General features: G+C 56.7%; 1 protein-coding gene across 4 annotated transcripts in view; it reads right to left on the reverse strand.

Annotated features, from left to right (window-relative positions):
- lrsam1 (leucine rich repeat and sterile alpha motif containing 1) overlaps window positions 1–19,533 on the reverse strand; it is a 140,830-nt gene extending 121,297 nt beyond the window's left edge. For 3 of the 4 annotated variants that reach the window (XM_072488178.1, XM_072488181.1, XM_072488180.1), the window contains exons 1-2: window positions 19,218–19,533; window positions 1,648–1,704 (exon numbers count right to left, since the gene is read on the reverse strand). In XM_072488178.1, coding sequence (XP_072344279.1) covers window positions 1,648–1,704; window positions 19,218–19,292 — 132 coding nt within the window. In that variant the 5' untranslated portion in view covers window positions 19,293–19,533. The remainder of the gene's footprint in view (window positions 1–1,647; window positions 1,705–19,217) is intronic. The other variant, XM_072488177.1, reaches the window with a different exon arrangement.
- Window positions 19,534–19,698: the final 165 nt, after the last annotated feature.

A 19,698-nucleotide genomic window follows, 5' to 3' on the forward strand; every position in this document is an offset into this window, starting at 1 on the left:
CATGTGCAAATCAGCGGCTGTCGTTCTCTGAATTGTGTCAACAGTTGACCAGAAAGTGGCATCAAGTCATTTACAGCACAGAACGAGGCCAATCAGGCCACTGTATCTTGCTGGCTCTCTGTGGAGCAATCCAGTAAAACTCACACCCCGCTCTTTCTTCAAGTGCCCATCCAATTTCCTTGTGAAATCACTGTCTCTGCCTCTACTAGCTGCATGGGCAGCGGGTTCCAGGTTAGTACCACTTGCTGTGTAGCGATGAATGTAGAAATAATTATATATTATATTTACGGCAGTAATATTATTAAAAGCCTGGATTAAGGCATCCAGACTGTCGTAAAAGAGAGGTCATGATTCATTCCAAAGGTCATGATTCATTCCAACAATTTAGTTGGTTTCAGATAAAGGGCTAATGGCTGCTGGAGATGCCCTGGGAGTAGATAATTTATGAGGGGTTGTATTTAGTCCTAGCTAAGCAGGTCATGTGATAGTGGGATACAGATGATTGATTAATGGAGGAGCCAGGTCTGTCTGTAGTTTTGCAGTTTGCCAAAGGGTTTGAGTCTGACAAGACAGGGCAACACGGTAGCACAGTGGATAGCACTGTTGCTTCACAGCTCCAGGGTCCCAGGTTCGATTCCCGGCTTGGGTCACTGTCTGTGCGGAATCTGCACGTTCTCCCTGTGTCTGAGTGAATTTCCTCCGGGTGCTCCGGTTTCCTCCCACAAGTCCCGAACTTGTGGGAGGAAATGGAGGCGTGGGGACGTCGTGTTTGTTAGGTGAATTGGACATTCTAAATTCTCCCCGTGTACCCGAACAGGCGCCGGAATGTGACGACTGGGGACTTTTCACAGTAACCGAATTTGCAGTGTTAATGTAAGCCTACTAGTAACAATAAAGATTATAGAAGGTGCTGAGTTGAATGACTGTTGAGCAGAAGTGTACTGAATCCGTTCTTGAAAGGGTCTCTCTCTCCAAAAGTCTCTATACAAGAACGGTTTAATTGATCATTGTAAAGCTTTTTCTCATTGATGTTAATGTGGTTAATTCTGAGTTTAAATTAAAGTTTGTTTGGACATAAAAGATAGTTATTGGTTAGAATCATCACTCTTAGTGGGAAGTATCCTTTCCTCAGTCTCACAAATTTAAAAAAAATTGTTTGGGGTTCTCGTCCAATATCCTAACAAATGTTGGGGTCTAATCTGGGATCTTAACAGTGTAAAAAACTTCCTCACATTTCCAATCCAACCCCCTTCCCGTATCTGATATCCAAAACCTCAAATATATGCCCACTGGTCCTTATACCAACAGCTAACGGGAAGTTTTTCTTTGTCTATCTTATCCAAACCTGTCACAATCCTGTCCATCTCCATCAAATCTCCCTCAATATCCTTTGTCCCGAGGAGAACAATCCCAGCTTCTGCAACCCTAACTTTGTGACTAATCCCCACATCCCCAATCCCTGGAAACATTCTGGTATATTAATAGATTGGTCACGAAAGCTGCTGTAGAGCTGCTGTAGAAATACAAGTACTTTCTCGAAAGAATTTCCCCAACACAGCGCATCTGCACCCACTTCAATCATACCCAACCACAGGACAAGCTGCCTCTCGGCCTATTGGAACAGGGGCTTCCCTGACCACAGCTTACCTCAGAAAGCTCGCACTTCGAGATGTCCAGGATATCATCTGCACCTGCTTCTCGGGCCTGCACAAAAGGGAAGGAGAGTTTTTAATGTTTTGAGTCCAGTCAAAATTTGACCAAATTGCAAGTTGTGCTTTCAAACAAATGGAGGCGTGGGGCTGGAAACCACCCCTCACACTCTCATCGGCCACAGTGTGAGATGACTTTCACACACCCTTCATTAACAATACCCCTGTTATTGAGTCATGATTAAGTAACCATAACGGGTTGGTAACGGGACATTTCTCTATCCACTACCTGCATGAAGAAGCCACCTGTTTACTGTAGGAGGGCCGACGCATGAATTAAAGTAAGGGGGAGTGAGGCGGTGAGAGAGAGAACTACAATACATGTGTATTGAGTGACCAATTTAGCTGATGCAAACAGGAGAAGCGATGCATGTTCATGAGGGAGGAAGAAATCTACAGATATGATGATGGGGAGAAATGGAGTAAGGTAGCAAGAGACTTGTATGTGGCAGAAACATCGATATAGACTCGCTGGCCTGAATGGCCTGTTTGGTGCTGCAAAGATGGATGTAACCTACAGCAGACACCAGTGCTCTGACGGTGCAAGAAATACAGAATACACCACATGACACAATAGCGCTGTTGCAGCCTTGATGTAGATTCGTAAAGAATTCCAGAGCCAAAGCGCCAAACATCTCCACCAACCGTCGTCTCCTGTCCCCCACTCCCCCAACTCACTGATTTAGAACTTTCTAACATCCAGTGATAAACAGCAGCCCTCCAAGTGGACTGTGAAATCTAACAGACAACATCAAAAGGAGGACAGGGAAGAATCATTCCCCTTCACCTGCCAAGCTCCAGATATTGCACAAGAAGGTACAGCAGAGAAACTGGTCATTCAGCCCAATTAGTCTCCGCTGGTTATATCTTTCAGTTCACGTCTTCTTCACATATTCATCTAATTTCCTATTTGAAGCATCCAAGCTATTTGCCTGGACTACTTCCTGTAGCAGCAAGTCCCACCTTCAAACCAAACCGAAACTTCTCCTTATTTCTCAATTTGATTCATTAGGAACTATCTGGCATTTACAGCCCCTCAATTTGGATTCTCCAACAAGTGGAAAGGATGTTTTCTCTTGTGGGCAAGTCCAGAGCTTTTGGGGGGGGGGGGGGGGGGGGGGGGGGGGGGGGGGGGGGAAATCGCTGCCTCAAGAGGCAGTGGAAGTGAGATCACAGAATATTTTTACAGCAGAGGTAAATAGATTCTATTTAGGCAAGGGAGTGAAACATTATCGGGGGTAGATGGGTACGTGGAACTCAACACATACAGATCAGCCATTATCATATTGAATGATGGAAAAGGTTTGAGGGGCTGAATGGCCTACTTGTGTGCCTATTTCCTGTGTCCGTATAAGTGGAAATATTCTTCCTACATCCCGGTTAATAATTTAACAATGGATTCCCGTTTTAAAATATTTCACCTTCAGCTTGAACCTTGTGGTGTCTGAGAGCCTTGAGGTGGAGCTATGGGTAGCATAGTGGTTAGCACTGTTGCTTCACAGCACCAGGGTCCCAGGTTCGGTTCCCGGCATGGATCACTGTCTGTGCGGAGTCTGCACGTTCTCCCCGTGTCTGCGTGGGTTTCCTCCGGGTGCTCCGGTTTCCTCCTACTAGTCCCGAAAGACGTGCTGTTAGGTAATTTGGACAGTTTGAATACTCCCTACATGTACCCGAACAGGCGCCGGAATGTGGCGACTAGGGGCTTTTCACAGTATCTTAATGTAAGCCTACTTGTGACAATAAAGATTGTTAAAAGCTACCCATGGTCAAACAGCCCCTTATTCATAGAAAAGTGCCCAGCCTTACTCTACACTTATAGCCACAGTTAAGCACAATCTCCCAGAATGTTAATGGTTCGAGATAGGGTGGTGCCATTGAAGGGGAGAGAAATTTTCTCTTCTGACTGGCTGGCAAAGTGGCATAAATATTATTTATAACTTGCCAGCTGGAGCCCAGTTATGGTTAAAAAAAAAATTATTTAAAAAAAAAAAAAATTTGCTTATTGTCAAGTAGGCTTCAAATGAAGTGACTGTGAAAAGCACCTAGTCGCCACATTCCGGCGCCTGTTCGGGGAGGCTGTTACGGGAATTGAACCGTGCTGCTGGCCTGCCTTGGTCTGCTTTCAAAGCCAGTGATTTAGCCCTGTGCTAAACAGCCCCTATGTGAGAATGGACAGGAACAGCCCACCAAACCTATGCACACCATTAAAATTTACCACAGGACTTCCGGGTGCGGCGATGACCAGCTGAGTCGCACGTTTCGGCAGCTCCCGGTGAAACGGACTTTTGGGCTCTTGATAGGAGCCCCAACGGCAATTTTGACGGCTAAAAACACTGTGCGGTAAACCAGAAGGGAATCCCCCCTGGATACGGATGAAAAAAGGAGGAGAAAGTGGCCGGATTGCAGTGGATCCTTTAGAACAGCAGCAAGGAAGGCAAGCAAAAACCAAGATGGCGTCGGAAGGTGGCAGTTTAACATGGGGCCCTGAACAACAAGAGTTCTTGAAATGCTGTGTGGAAGAGCTCAAAAAGGAAATGAAGAAAGAGCTGTTGGCCCCGATACTACAGGCGATCGAAGGGCTAAAGGAGGAACAAAAGACCCAGGAGCGGGAGCTTCGGGTCGTGAAGGCAAAGGCAGCCGAGAATGAGGACGACATACAGGGCCTGGTGGTGAAGACGGAGACGCATGAGGCACATCAGAAACGACGTGTGGAAAGGTTGGAGGCACTGGAGAACAACGCAAGGAGGAACAACCTGAGGATTCTCGGTCTTCCTGAAGGTGCGGAGGGAGCGGACGTCGGGGCATATGTGAGCACGATGCTGCACTCGTTAATGGGAGCGGAGGCCCCGGCGGGTCTGTTGGAGGTGGAGGGAGCATACCGAGTGATGGCGCGAGGACCGAGAGCAGGAGAAATTCCCAGAGCCATAGTGGTGAGATTCCTCCGTTTTAAGGATAGAGAAATGGTCCTTAGATGGGCAAAGAAAACTCGGAGCAGTAAATGGGAGAACGCGGTGATCCGCGTTTATCAAGACTGGAGTGCGGAGGCGGCGGGAAGGAGGGCGAGCTTTAATCGGGCCAAGGCGGTGCTTCATAAAAAGAAGATAAAATTTGGAATGTTGCAACCGGCAAGACTGTGGGTCACATATCGAGGGAGGCACCACTACTTTGAGACGGCGGGTGAAGCATGGACTTTTATTGTGGAAGAAAAACTGGAATGAGCGGGTTATTAAAAAGAAATTTTGAAGAAAGTGGTGGGGCGCGAAGAGGGGGTTTAAAAAGGGGGGAAAGAGGAGTTTTATGTACTAATCCTGCGATGTGGTAACTTTTCTCTCTTCCACAGGTGGTGATGGGGGGAGGAGGGGAGGTGGAGGAGATGGGGCGTTGGCCATTGGGGGCGGGGCCAAGGGAGAAGCATGGGCTTGGTTCCCGCGGTATGATAATCATGGCGGGAATAGAGAAGCAGGAAGGAGGGGGCGTAGCACGGTGCGAGCCGAGGTCACGGGGGGAAGCCGAGGTCGGCCAGAGTTTGCTGACTTCTGGGAGCAACATGGGGGGAGTAATTACGCTAGCGGGGGATCTAGCGGGGGGGGGGGGTGGGGGGGGGGGGGGAATTACTGGGTTGCTGCTGCTGGGGAGGGGGGGGAGCTGGTATGGGAGGGGGTGGGCGGGGGGGCACCGCCTGGGGGAGATACAGCTGCGTGGGAACCGGGTGAGGAGCTGGAAAAAGGGGATGGCTAATCGACAAGGGGGGGGGGGGGGGTAGGAAGCCCCCCAACCCGGCTGATCACGTGGAACGTGAGAGGGCACGGGTACTCGCACACCTTAAGAAACTTAAGGCAGATGTGGTTATGTTACAGGAAACGCACCTGAAACTAATAGACCAGGTTAGGCTACGCAAAGGATGGGTGGGACAGGTGTTCCATTCGGGGCTAGATGCGAAAAACAGGGGGGTGGCTATATTAGTGCGGAAGCGGGTAATGTTCGAGGCAAAGACTATAGTGGCAGATAACGGGGGCAGATACGTGATGGTGAGTGGCAAACTACAGGGGGAGACGGTGGTTTTGGTAAACGCATATGCCCCGAACTGGGATGATGCGAATTTTATGAGGCGGATGCTAGGACGCATTCCGGACCTAGAGATGGGAAAGCTGATAATGGGGGGAGATTTTAATACGGTGTTGGAACCAGGGCTGGATAGGTCGAAGTCCAGGACTGGAAGGAGGCCGGCAGCAGCCAAGGTACTTAAAGATTTTATGGAGCAGATTGGAGGTGTAGACCCGTGGAGATTTAGCAGACCTAGGAGTAAGGAGTTCTCGTTTTTCTCCTATGTCCATAAAGTCTACTCGCGAATAGACTTTTTTGTGCTGGGAAGGGCGTTGATCCCGAAGGTGAGGGGAACGGAGTATACGGCTATAGCCATTTCGGATCACGCTCCACACTGGGTAGACTTGGAGATAGGGGAGGAAACAGGAGGGCGCCCACCCTGGAGAATGGACATGGGACTAATGGCAGATGAGGGGATGTGTCTAAGGGTGAGGGGGTGCATTGAAAAATACTTGGAACTCAATGATAATGGGGAGGTCCAGGTGGGAGTGGTCTGGGAGGCGTTGAAGGCGGTGGTTAGAGGGGAGCTGATATCAATAAGGGCACATAAAGGGAAGCAGGAGAGTAAGGAACGGGAGCGGTTGCTGCAAGAACTTTTGAGGGTGGACAGACAATATGCGGAAGCACCGGAGGAGGGACTGTACAGGGAAAGGCAAAGGCTACATGTAGAATTTGACTTGCTGACTACAGGCACTGCAGAGGCACAATGGAGGAAGGCACAGGGTGTACAGTACGAATATGGGGAGAAGGCGAGCAGGTTGCTGGCACACCAATTGAGGAAAAGGGGAGCAGCGAGGGAAATAGGGGGAGTGAGGGATGAGGAAGGAGAGATGGAGCGGGGAGCGGAGAGAGTGAATGGAGTGTTCAAGACATTTTATAAAAAATTATACGAAGCTCAGCCCCCGGATGGGAGGGAGAGAATGATGGGCTTCTTGGATCGGCTGGAATTTCCCAAGGTGGAAGAGCAGGAAAGGGTGGGACTGGGAGCACAGATCGAGGTAGAAGAAGTGGTGAAAGGAATTAGGAGCATGCAGGCGGGAAAGGCCCCGGGACTGGATGGATTCCCAGTCGAATTCTATAGAAAATATGTGGACTTGCTCGTCCCGGTATTGACGAGGACCTTTAATGAGGCAAAGGAAAGGGGACAACTGCCCCCGACTATGTCTGAAGCAACGATATCGCTTCTCTTAAAGAAGGAAAAGGACCCGCTACAATGCGGGTCCTATAGACCTATTTCCCTCCTAAATGTAGATGCCAAGATCCTGGCCAAGGTAATGGCAGTGAGAATAGAGGAATGTGTCCCGGGGGTGGTCCACGAGGACCAAACTGGGTTTGTGAAGGGGAGACAGCTGAACACGAATATACGGAGGCTGTTAGGGGTAATGATGATGGCCCCACCAGAGGGGGAAACGGAGATAGTAGTGGCGATGGATGCCGAGAAAGCATTTGATAGAGTGCAGTGGGATTATTTGTGGGAGGTGTTGAGGAGATTTGGTTTTGGAGAGGGGTATGTTAGATGGGTGCAGCTGTTGTATAGGGCCCCGATGGCGAGCGTGGTTACGAATGGACGGGGATCTGCATATTTTCGGCTCCATAGAGGGACAAGGCAGGGATGCCCTCTGTCCCCATTATTGTTTGCACTGGCGATTGAGCCCCTGGCGATAGCGTTGAGGGGTTCCAAGAAGTGGAGGGGAGTACTTAGAGGAGGAGAAGAACACCGGGTATCTTTGTATGCGGACGATTTGCTACTATACGTGGCAGACCCGGCGGAGGGGATGCCAGAAATAATGCGGATACTTGGGGAGTGTGGGGATTTTTCAGGGTATAAATTGAACATGGGGAAAAGTGAGTTGTTTGTGGTGCATCCAGGGGAGCAGAGTAGAGAAATAGAGGACCTACCATTGAGGAAGGTAACAAGGGACTTTCGTTACCTGGGGATCTAGATAGCCAAGAATTGGGGCACATTGCATAGGTTAAATTTAACGCGGTTGGTGGAACAAATGGAGGAGGATTTCAAGAGATGGGATATGGTATCCCTGTCACTGGCAGGGAGGGTGCAGGCGGTTAAGATGGTGGTCCTCCCGAGATTCCTCTTTGTGTTTCAGTGCCTCCCGGTGGTGATCACGAAGGCTTTTTTTAAAAGGATTGAAAAGAGCATCATGGGTTTTGTGTGGGCCGGGAAGACCCCGAGAGTGAGGAAGGGATTCTTACAGTGTAGCAGGGATAGGGGGGGGCTGGCACTACCGAGCCTAAGTGAGTATTATTGGGCCGCTAATATTTCAATGGTGAGTAAGTGGATGGGAGAGGAGGAGGGAGCGGCGTGGAAGAGATTAGAGAGGGCGTCCTGTAGGGGGACTAGCCTACAGGCTATGGTGACAGCCCCATTGCCGTTCTCACCGAGGAACTACACCACAAGCCCGGTGGTGGTGGCTACACTGAACATTTGGGGACAGTGGAGACGGCATAGGGGAAAGACTGGAGCCTTGGGGGGGTCCCCGATAAGAAACAATCATAGGTTTGCCCCGGGGGGAATGGATGGGGGATATGGAATGTGGCAAAGAACAGGAATAACGCAACTGAAAGATCTGTTTGTGGATGGGAAGTTTGCGAGTCTGGGAGCGCTGACCGAGAAATATGGGTTGCCCCAAGGGAATGCATTCAGGTATATGCAACCGAGGGCTTTTGCGAGGCAACAGGTGAGGGAATTCCCGCAGCTCCCGACACAAGAGGTGCAGGACAGAGTGATCTCAAAGACATGGGTGGGGGATGGTAAGGTGTCAGATATATATAGGGAAATGAGGGACGAAGGGGAGACTATGGTAGATGAACTAAAAGGGAAATGGGAAGAGGAGCTGGGGGAGGAGATCGAGGAGGGGCTGTGGGCAGATGCCCTAAGCAGGGTAAACTCATCGTCCTCGTGTGCCAGGCTAAGCCTGATTCAGTTTAAGGTATTACACAGGGCGCATATGACTGGAGCACGGCTCAGTAAATTTTTTGGGGTGGAGGATAGGTGTGCGAGGTGCTCGAGAAGCCCAGCGAATCATACCCATATGTTTTGGTCATGCCCGGCACTACAGGGGTTTTGGACGGGGGTGACAAAGGTGCTTTCAAAAGTAGTGGGGGTCCGGGTCGAACCAAGCTGGGGGTTGGCTATATTTGGGGTTGCACAAGAGCCGGGAGTGCAGGAGGCGAGAGAGGCCGATGTTTTGGCCTTTGCATCCCTAGTAGCCCGGCGCAGGATATTGCTAATGTGGAAAGAACCCAAGCCCCCGGGGGTGGAGACCTGGATAAATGACATGGCAGGGTTTATAAAGCTAGAGTGGATTAAGTTCGTTCTAAGGGGGTCGGCTCAAGGGTTCACCAGGCAGTGGCAACCGTTCGTCGAATACCTCGCAGAAAGATTAGATGGAATGGACAAAAGAAGGCAGCAGCAGCAGCCCAGGATCCGGGATGGGGGGGGACGACGGACCAGAAGGACTCTCAGGGTTGTTAATATATACTGTATAATATGTATAGGTCGTTGCGACAGATAATTATATATTGGACTGTTAAATTATATTTTTGGAGAGTGTTACTTGTGATAAGGCAGTTGCCAATTAGGGTTAGTTTTCATTTTTGTTATTTATTATTTATTCATTTTTTGTTTATAAAATAGGTCATTGTTATTTGTGTTGTTTTAATATTGTGTAAAGGATGCACAATGTACTGTGTTGGTTGACCAAAAATTTTCAATAAAATATTTATTAAAAAAAAAAAAATTTACCACACAATTGCCCAGGAACGTTACTCAATACATATTCGGCAATGAGCGGTGGAGTGTCCAGCGATCTAATGTTGGGTAAATAAAACTTAAGTGCTTTAAACGGAGAAAAGTCCTCCTCCCAATTCATTTTCAAAATGAACATCGGGCATTAGTAAAGTAAGAAAAGTCACCATAGGCCCCAGGTGGCCATAGGCTGTTTTCCCCTTTGAGGGAGAGCGCTGACTGGTGGTGATTTAACCTGAGGATCACCGCACTTCAGGCGAGGGGCAAGGTTGAGAAGGTGGGGCCTTCATGAATAACCTCAGCTGGTATGGGAATTGAACCTACGCTGTTGGCCTCCCTCTGCATCATGAACCAGCTATCCAGCCAACATTGTGCACTGGTCTGAACAAAATGCAGTATTTATAATTACAGATTTATTTTACATGAAAAAGAATATTATGATGCTGATTGCACATTCTCACTGTTTTACATGTTTCAAAGGATAAGTACCAGAAGAAATACACATTATAATCTGCAATACAGCTCACAAGATGTGTGTATGTGTTCCTGTAACACCCCCGAGATGATTTTATGTACAATTTACTAAAACAATAATCAGTACGACAGAGTGGGCCAGATTAAATTATGTTCTTTGGTATTAGTTACTGATTTACAATTTAGGAATAGTCATGTAGATGTACAAATTTGTAAACCTGTCACCAACAGAATGAAGAAAACTGATGACATCTTGGGAATCTAGAAGTATGTCAATATATGTGAATCTAGAAGTAGTATATTTGGTTTATAGTAGAGTTGGACCTTATATGTGGTGTATACTAGAGCTAGACCTTTCAGTTCCACTGCCGAATTCTGTTTGTTTACTTAGGCACTTTCAGGGGTTTGTCAAACTTGCCGAGAAGTTGCACCGTCCCAGAATGCGATGCTTCATTTGTATTTGTGGATCAGAGTTGTTGTGTATTCCATGGTTCCGTCCTGAGCACATTGCAGAGTTTTAAATTTTCCATTTTGTCACCCTGTTTTGTAAAGGTGTGGGTTAGGTCCGGGGGTGGGGGGGGGGGGGGGGGCCTCACCCGTGTGATCAAACTGAATTCAAACTGCCTGGCTGTCAATAACCACTCCATCGCCTTTCACACATAAACCTGTTTTAAATGGGGCAGAAACTCTTCACTGAAGGTTTTGGGTGGGGGGGGGGGGGGTGGCGGAAGAGGAGGACAGTTGTTATCACCCTGAAGAGACAAGACTGAAGCTTCTTTATGGGGGAAGGATATAAACCCCACTGGATTAAAGTGGTTTGCGGGGATGTAAATCATTGGGGATGTTAAATGTTGACAAAGGAGAGTCAGAGCCATTTAGGACCCAGCCAAGTGTCCCCTCAACCGGTCCCCCCACAACCCCCTCACTCCGGTCTCCAGTCCCCCCACCCCAAACAGTCTCACCCGCAGTGCCCCCTCACAACCGCTGCCGCCCCCCCCTCAAGCCTTTCTTCCCCCTCTAATCTGCCCCACACTTTCTTCCGTCTCCCCCCTTTCTAACCCTCTGCCTAGTGGCTCACCACTCTCTCTCTCTTGGCCCCCCCTCAATCTCTCGCCCCTCCTCTTCTCCTCCTCCCCACCTCTTCGTCCACCCCGCCCCGCTCCTACCCCTCTTTTCCTCCTCTCTTCTCCATCCTCCTTTTCTCTCCCCCCTCTCCTCTTCCCCTGGCGCGCCTCCGCCCGCTCCCCCTTCGTGGCTCCACTCTGTCATCCCCTCTCTTCTCCATCCTCTCCCCCTCCTCTTTTCTCCCCATCACCTCCTCTTTCCCCCCTCGTCCGCTGCTCTTCTCCATCCCTCTTCCCCATCTTTCCCCCGCTCAGGTCTCCCCCTCCTCTCTCCCATCCCCCCTCCTCTCTCTCCCGCCCCGCCCTCCCCGCCTCCATCCTGCCTCCCCCGCCTGCCCCTGCCCCCCGCCTCCTCCTGCCTCCCCCGCCTCCTCCTGCCTCCCCCGCCTCCTCCTGCCTCCCCCGCCTCCTCCTGCCGCCCCCGCCTCCTCCTGCCTCCTCCTGCCTCCTCCTGCCTCCGCCCGCCTCCCCCGCCTCCTCCTGCCTCCGTCCTGCCTCCCCGCCTCCTCCACCACCTCCTTTCTCCCCCCTTCTCCACCTCCTCCTTCTTCACCCCCAGCTTCTCCACCTCCTCCTTTCTCCCCCTTCTCCACCTCCTCCTTTCTCCCCCCTTCTCCACCTCCTCCTTTCTCCCCCCTTCTCCACCTCCTCCTTTCTCCCCCTTCTCCACCTCCTCCTTTCTCCCCCCTTCTCCACCTCCTCCTTTCTCCCCCCTTTCTCCACCTCCTCCTTTCTCCCCCCTTCTCCACCTCCTCCTTTCTCCCCCCTTCTCCACCTCCTCCTTTCTCCCCCCTTCTCCACCTCCTCCTTTCTCCCCCCCTTCTCCACCTCCTCCTTTCTCCCCCCTTCTCCCACCTCGCTCCTTAGCTCCGCCCCTCTCCACCTCCTCCTTCTGCCCCCTTCTCTCGACCTCCCCCTTTCTCCCCCGCTTCTCCACCTCCCCCTTTCTCCCCCCTTCTCCACCTCCGGCCCTTTCCCCCCCGGCCTCCTTTCTCCCCCTCCCTCCCCCTCCTCCTTTCGTCCCCCCTCTCCACCTCCTCCTTTCTCCCCCCCCCTCCACCTTCTCCCCCCCCTCATCCACCTCCTCCTCTTTCCCTCTCCTCCTCCTCGCTCTTTCCCCTCTCCACCTCCTCCTCTTTCCCTCTCCACCTCCTCCTCTTTCCCCTCTCCACCTCCTCCTCTTTCCCCTCTCCACCTCCTCCTCTTTCCCCCTCTCCACCTCCTCCTCTTTCCCCTCTCCACCTCCTCCTCTTTCCCTCTCCACCTCCTCCTCTTTCCCCTCTCCACCTCCTCCTCTTTCCCCTCTCCACCTCCTCCTCTTTCCCCTCTCCACCTCCTCCTCTTTCCCCTCTCCACCTCCTCCTCTTTCCCCTCTCCACCTCCTCCTCTTTCCCCTCTCCACCTCCTCCTCTTCCCCTCTCCACCTCCTCCTCTTTCCCCTCTCCACCTCCTCCTCTTTCCCCTCTCCACCTCCTCCTCTTTCCCCTCTCCACCTCCTCCTCTTTCCCCTCTCCACCTCCTCCTCTTTCCCCTCTCCACCTCCTCCTCTTTTCCCCTCTCCACCTCCTCCTCTTTCCCCTCTCCACCTCCTCCTCTTTTCCCCCTCTCCACCTCCTCCTCTTTCCCTCTCCACCTCCTCCTCTTTCCCCTCTCCACCTCCTCCTCTTTCCCCTCTCCACCTCCTCCTCTTTCCCCTCTCCACCTCCTCCTCTTTCCCCTCTCCACCTCCTCCTCTTTCCCCTCTCCACCTCCTCCTCTTTCCCCTCTCCACCTCCTCCTCTTTCCCCTCTCCACCTCCTCCTCTTTCCCCTCTCCACCTCCTCCTCTTTCCCCTCTCCACCTCTCCTCTTTCCCCTCTCCACCTCCTCCTCTTTCCCCTCTCCACCTCCTCCTCTTTCCCCTCTCCACCTCCTCCTCTTTCCCCTCTCCACCTCCTCCTCTTTCCCCTCTCCACCTCCTCCTCTTTCCCCCTCTCCACCTCCTCCTCTTTCCCCTCTCCACCTCCTCCTCTTTCCCCTCTCCACCTCCTCCTCTTTCCCTCTCCACCTCCTCCTCTTTCCCCTCTCCACCTCCTCCTCTTTCCCCTCTCCACCTCCTCCTTTCTCCCCCTTCACCTCCTCCTCCCCCCTCTCCACCTCCTCCTCCCCCCTCCTCCTTTCTCCACCCCCTCTTCTCCTCCTCCCGCTCCTCACCATACCCCCCTCTTCCTCATCCTGCCCCCCTTCCTCGCCCTGCCCCCACCTCTTCCTCGCACCTGCCCCCCCCTCTTCCTCACCCTGATCCCCCTTCCTCACCCGCTCCCCCCCTTCCTCACCAGGCACGCACACCCTTCCTCACCAGGCACCTCCCCCCCTTACCCTTCCTCACCAGGCAGCCCCCCCTCCTCACCAGGCAACCCCCCCCCCTTCCTCACCAGGCACCCCCCCCTTCCTCACCAGGCACCCCCCCCTTCCTCACCAGGCACCCCCCCTTCCTCACCAGGCACCCCCCCTTTCCTCACCAGGCACCCCCCCTTTCCTCACCAGGCACCCCCCCCTTTCCTCGCCAGGCACACACACACACCCCCTATCCTCACCAGGCACACCCCCCCCCTTTCCCTCCCAGGCACACCCCCCCCCTTTCCTCCCCAGGCACCCCCAACCCTTTCCTCACCAGGCACACCTCCCCCCCCTTTCCTCACCAGGCACCCCCCCCTTTCCTCACCAGGCACCCCCCCCCCTTTCCTCACCAGGCACACCCCCCCTTTCCTCACCAGGCACCCCCCCCCCCCACCTTTCCTCACCAGGCACACCCCCCCTTCCTCACCAGGCACCCCCCTTCCTCACCAGGCACCCCCTTTTCCTCACCAGGCACCCCCCCCCCCTTCCTCACCAGGCACCCCCCCCCCTTCCTCACCAGGCACACCCCCCCCCCCCTCCTCACCAGGCACCCCCCCTTCCTCACCAGGCACCCCCCCCCTTTCCTCACCAGGCCCTCCCCCCTTTCCTCACCAGGCCCTCCCCCCTTTCCTCACCAGGCCCTCCCCCCCTCCTCACCAGACAGACCCCTTTCCTCACTAGGCACCCCCCCCCCTTTCCTCGCTAGGCACACACACACCCCTATCCTCACCAGGCACACCCCCCCCCCTTTCCTCCCCAGGCACCCCCCTTTCCTCACCAGGCACCCCCTCCCTTTTCCTCACCAGGTACCCCCCCCCTTTTTCCTCACCAGGCACACCCCCCCCCCTTTCCTCACCAGGCACACCCCCCCTTCCTCACCAGGCACCCCCTTACTCACCAGGCACCCCCCCCCTTCCTCACTAGGCACCACCTTTTCCTCACCAGGCACCCCCCCCTTCCTCACCAGGCACCCCCCCCTCCTCACCAGGCACCCCCCCCTTCCTCACCAGGCAGCCCCCTTTCCTCACCAGGCACCCCCCCCTTTCCTCGCTAGGCACACACACACCCCTATCCTCACCAGGCACACCCCCCCCCCTTTCCTCCCCAGGCACCCCCCCCTTTCCTCACCAGGCACCCCCCCCCTTTTCCTCACCAGGTACCACCCCCCCCCTTTTCCTCACCAGGCACACCCCCCCCTTTCCTCACCAGGCACACCCCCCCCCCCCTTCCTCACCAGGCACCCCCCTTACTCACCAGGCACCCCCCCCTTCCTCACTAGGCACCCCCTTTTCCTCACCAGGCACCCCCCCCTGCCTCACCAGGCACCCCCCCCCCTTTCCTCAACAGGCACCCCCCCCCTTCCTCACCAGGCACACCCCCCCCCCTTCCTCACCAGGCACACACACCCCTTTCCTCACCAGGCACACACACCCTTTCCTCACCAGGCACACACACCCCTTTCCTCACCAGGCACCCCCCCCTTCCTCACCAGGCACCCCCTTTTCCTCACCAGGCACCCCCCCCTTTTCCTCACCAGGCACACCCCCCACTTCCTCACCAGGCACCCCCCCCCCTTCCTCACCAGGCACACACCCCCCCCTTCTCTCACCAGGCACACCCCCCCCCCCTTCCTCACCAGGCACACCCCACCTTCCTCACCAGGCACACCCCCACCTTCCTCACCAGGCACACCCCCCCCTTCCTCACCAGGCACCCCCCCCTTCCTCACCAGGCACCCCCCCCCTTTCCTCGCTAGGCACACACACACCCCTATCCTCACCAGGCACACCCCCCCCCCTTTCCTCCCCAGGCACCCCCCCCTTCCTCACCAGGCACCCCCCCCCCCTTCCTCACCAGGCACACACCCCCCCTTCCTCACCAGGCACACACCCCCCCTTCCTCACCAGGCACACCCCCCCCTTCCTCACCAGGCACCCCCCTTCCTCACCAGGCAGCCCCCTTTCCTCACCAGGCACCCCCCACCCCCCTTTCCTCGCTAGGCACACACACACCCCTATCCTCACCAGGCACACCCCCCCCCTTTCCTCCCCAGGCACCCCCCCCCTTTCCTCACCAGGCACCCCCCCCCTTTCCTCACCAGGCACCCCCCCCCTTTCCTCACCAGGCACACCCCCCCCTTCCTCACCAGGCACCCCCCCCTTCCTCACCAGGCCCCCCCCCCTTTCCTCACCAGGCACCCCCCCCTCCTCACCAGACACCCCCCCCCTTTCCTCACCAGACACACCCCCCCCCTTTCCTCACCAGGCACACACCACCCCCTTTCCTCACCAGGCACACACACCCCCCCCTTTCCTCACCAGGCACACACACACCCCCTTTCCTCACCAGGCACACAACACACCCCCTTTCCTCACCAGGCACCCCCCCCCTTTCCTCACCAGGCACACACCCCCCCCCCTTTCCTCACCAGGCACACACCCCCCCCCCTTTCCTCACCAGGCACACACCCCCCCCTTTCCTCACCAGGCATCCCCCCCCTTTCCTCACCAGGCACACAACCCCCCCTTTCCTCACCAGGCACACCCCCCCCCCTCTCCTCACCAGGCACACCCCCCCCTTTCCTCACCAGGCACACCCCCCCCCCTTTCCTCACCAGGCACACCCCCCCCCCTCTTCCTCACCAGGCAACACCCCCCCCCCTTTCCTCACCAGGCACACCCCCCCCCCTTTCCTCACCAGGCACACCCCCCCCCTTTCCTCACCAGGCACACCCCCCCCCTTTCCTCACCAGGCACACCCCCCCCCCCTTTCCTCACCAGGCACACACCCCCCCCTTTCCTCACCAGGCACACCCCCCCCCCCTTTCCTCACCAGGCACACCCCCCCCCCTTTCCTCACCAGGCACACCCCCCCCTTTCCTCACCAGGCACACCCCCCCCCCTTTCCTCACCAGGCACACCCCCCCCCTTTCCTCACCAGGCACACCCCCCCTTCCTCACCAGGCACCCCCCTTCCTCACCAGGCACCCCCTTTTCCTCACCAGGCACCCCCCCCCCTTCCTCACCAGGCACCCCCCCCCCCCTTCCTCACCAGGCACACCCCCCCCCCTTCCTCACCAGGCACCCCCCCTTCCTCACCAGGCACCCCCCCCCCCTTTCCTCACCAGGCCCTCCCCCCTTTCCTCACCAGGCCCTCCCCCCTCCTCACCAGCACCCCCCCCCTTCCTCACCAGACAGACCCCTTTCCTCACCAGGCACCCCCCCCTTTCCTCGCTAGGCACACACACACCCCTATTCCTCACCAGGCACACCCCCCCCCCCTTTCCTCCCCAGGCACCCCCCCTTCCTCACCAGGCACCCCCTCCCTTTTCCTCACCAGGTACCCCCCCCCTTTTCCTCACCAGGCACACCCCCCCCCCCCTTTCCTCACCAGGCACACCCCCCTTCCTCACCAGGCACCCCCTTACTCACCAGGCACCCCCCCCCCTTCCTCACTAGGCACCCCCTTTTCCTCACCAGGCACCCCCCCCTTCCTCACCAGGCACCCCCCCCTCCTCACCAGGGCAGCCCCCTTTCCTCACCAGGCACCCCCCCTTTCCTCGCTAGGCACACACACACCCCTATCCTCACCAGGCACACCCCCCCCCCCCTTTCCTCCCAGGCACCCCCCCCCTTTCCTCACCAGGCACCCCCCCTTTTCCTCACCAGGTACCCCCCCCCTTTTCCTCACCAGGCACACCCCCCCCTTTCCTCACCAGGCACCCCCCCCCCCCCTTCCTCACCAGGCACCCCCCTTACTCACCAGGCACCCCCCCCTTCCTCACTAGGCACCCCCTTTTCCTCACCAGGCACCCCCCCCTGCCTCACCAGGCACCCCCCCCCCTTCCTCAACAGGCACACCCCCCCTTCCTCACCAGGCACACCCCCCCTTCCTCACCAGGCACACCCCCCCCCCCTTCCTCACCAGGCACACACACCCCTTTCCTCACCAGGCACACACACCCCTTTCCTCACCAGGCACACACACCCCTTTCCTCACCAGGCACACACACCCCTTTCCTCACCAGGCACCCCCCCCTTCCTCACCAGGCACCCCCTTTTCCTCACCAGGCACCCCCCCCTTTTCCTCACCAGGCACCCCCCCCCTTTTCCTCACCAGCACACCCCCCACTTCCTCACCAGGCACCCCCCCCCTTCCTCACCAGGCACACACCCCCCCCTTCCTCACCAGGCACACACCCCCCCCTTCCTCACCAGGCACACCCCCACCTTCCTCACCAGGCACACCCCCCCCTTCCTCACCAGGCACCCCCCCCCTTCCTCACCAGGCAGCCCCCTTTCCTCACCAGGCACCCCCCCCCCTTTCCTCGCTAGGCACACACACACCCCTATCCTCACCAGGCACACCCCCCCCCTTTCCTCCCCAGGCACCCCCCCCTTCCTCACCAGGCACCCCCCCCCCTTCCTCACCAGGCACACACCCCCCCCTTCCTCACCAGGCACACCCCCCCCCTTCCTCACCAGGCACACCCCCCCCTTCCTCACCAGGCACCCCCCTTCCTCACCAGGCAGCCCCCTTTCCTCACCAGGCACCCCCCCCCCTATCCTCACCAGGCACACCCCCCCTTTCCTCCCCAGGCACCCCCCCCCCTTTCCTCACCAGGCACCCCCCCCTTTCCTCACCAGGCACCCCCCCCCTTTCCTCACCAGGCACACCCCCCCCTTCCTCACCAGCCCCCCCCCCCTTTCCTCACCAGGCACCCCCCCCCTCCTCACCAGACACCCCCCCCCTTTCCTCACCAGACACACCCCCCCCCTTTCCTCACCAGGCACACACACCCCCTTTCCTCACCAGGCACACACACCCCCCCCTTTCCTCACCAGGCACACACACACCCCCTTTCCTCACCAGGCACCCCCCCCTTTCCTCACCAGGCACACACCCCCCCCTTTCCTCACCAGGCACACACCCCCCCCCCCTTTCCTCACCAGGCACACACCCCCCCCTTTCCTCACCAGGCATCCCCCCCCTTTCCTCACCAGGCACACAACCCCCCCTTTCCTCACCAGGCACACCCCCCCCCCTTTCCTCACCAGGCACACCCCCCCCCCTTTCCTCACCAGGCACACCCCCCCCCTTTCCTCACCAGGCACACCCCCCCCCCTTTCCTCACCAGGCACACCCCCCCCCTTTCCTCACCAGGCACACCCCCCCCCCCTTTCCTCACCAGGCACACCCCCCCCCTTTCCTCACCAGGCACACCCCCCCCCCTTTCCTCACCAGGCACACCCCCCCCCCTTTTCTCACCAGGCACACCCCCCCCCTTTCCTCACCAGGCACACCCCCCCCCCTTTCCTCACCAGGCACACCCCCCCCCCTTTCCTCACCAGGCACACCCCCCCCCCTTTCCTCACCAGGCACACCCCCCCCCCTTTCCTCACCAGGCACACCCCCCCCCTTTCCTCACCAGGCACACCCCCCCCCTTTCCTCACCAGGCACACCCCCCCCCTTTCCTCACCAGGCACACCCCCCCCCCTTTCCTCACCAGGCACACCCCCCCCCCTTTCCTCACCAGGCACCCCCCCCCCTTTCCTCACCAGGCACCCCCCCCCCTTTCCTCACCAGGCACACCCCCCCCCTTTCCTCACCAGGCACACACCCCCCCTTTCCTCACCAGGCACACCCCCCCCCTTTCCTCACCAGGCACATCTGATATTCCAGCCGTTTCCGCGCTTCTTCATTCTGCTGTTTCTTCTTCCTAGAGAAGAGCATCATCTCGGTCCGAGGCTCCGCCAGTCCCGGGGCGGGGATCTTGGTCCCGGGCAGCAGCTTGGGGGGTGGTGGGGGGGTTGCTGGTGGGACCTTCACCGCCTCCCTCGGTGCAGATCCGAGCGGCCTCGGCTCCCGTCCACCCGAAGTAGCGTCTGCTCCCGGATTGAGTTCCACCTTCCCTCACTCCTCCAGCGCTAACAAGCACCCACAGCGAGGCAAGAGGCTCCACTCCCACCAACAAGTACCAAGCGGAGTCACCAATCCTGACCTCCCAAACTCCCAACGCCAACAAGGAGATTACCTCCAAACTCCCGTGACAGCTGAGACATAGGAGAATAAGGATCACTGTCATCCTGTGTGAATATTGATGAAATGTCCCACGCCTTGCTGTTTGATTGTAGATCATTTC

The sequence above is a fragment of the Scyliorhinus torazame genome, chromosome 22 (genome assembly GCF_047496885.1).
Source record: "Scyliorhinus torazame isolate Kashiwa2021f chromosome 22, sScyTor2.1, whole genome shotgun sequence".
Classification (NCBI taxonomy): Eukaryota; Metazoa; Chordata; class Chondrichthyes; order Carcharhiniformes; family Scyliorhinidae; genus Scyliorhinus; species Scyliorhinus torazame.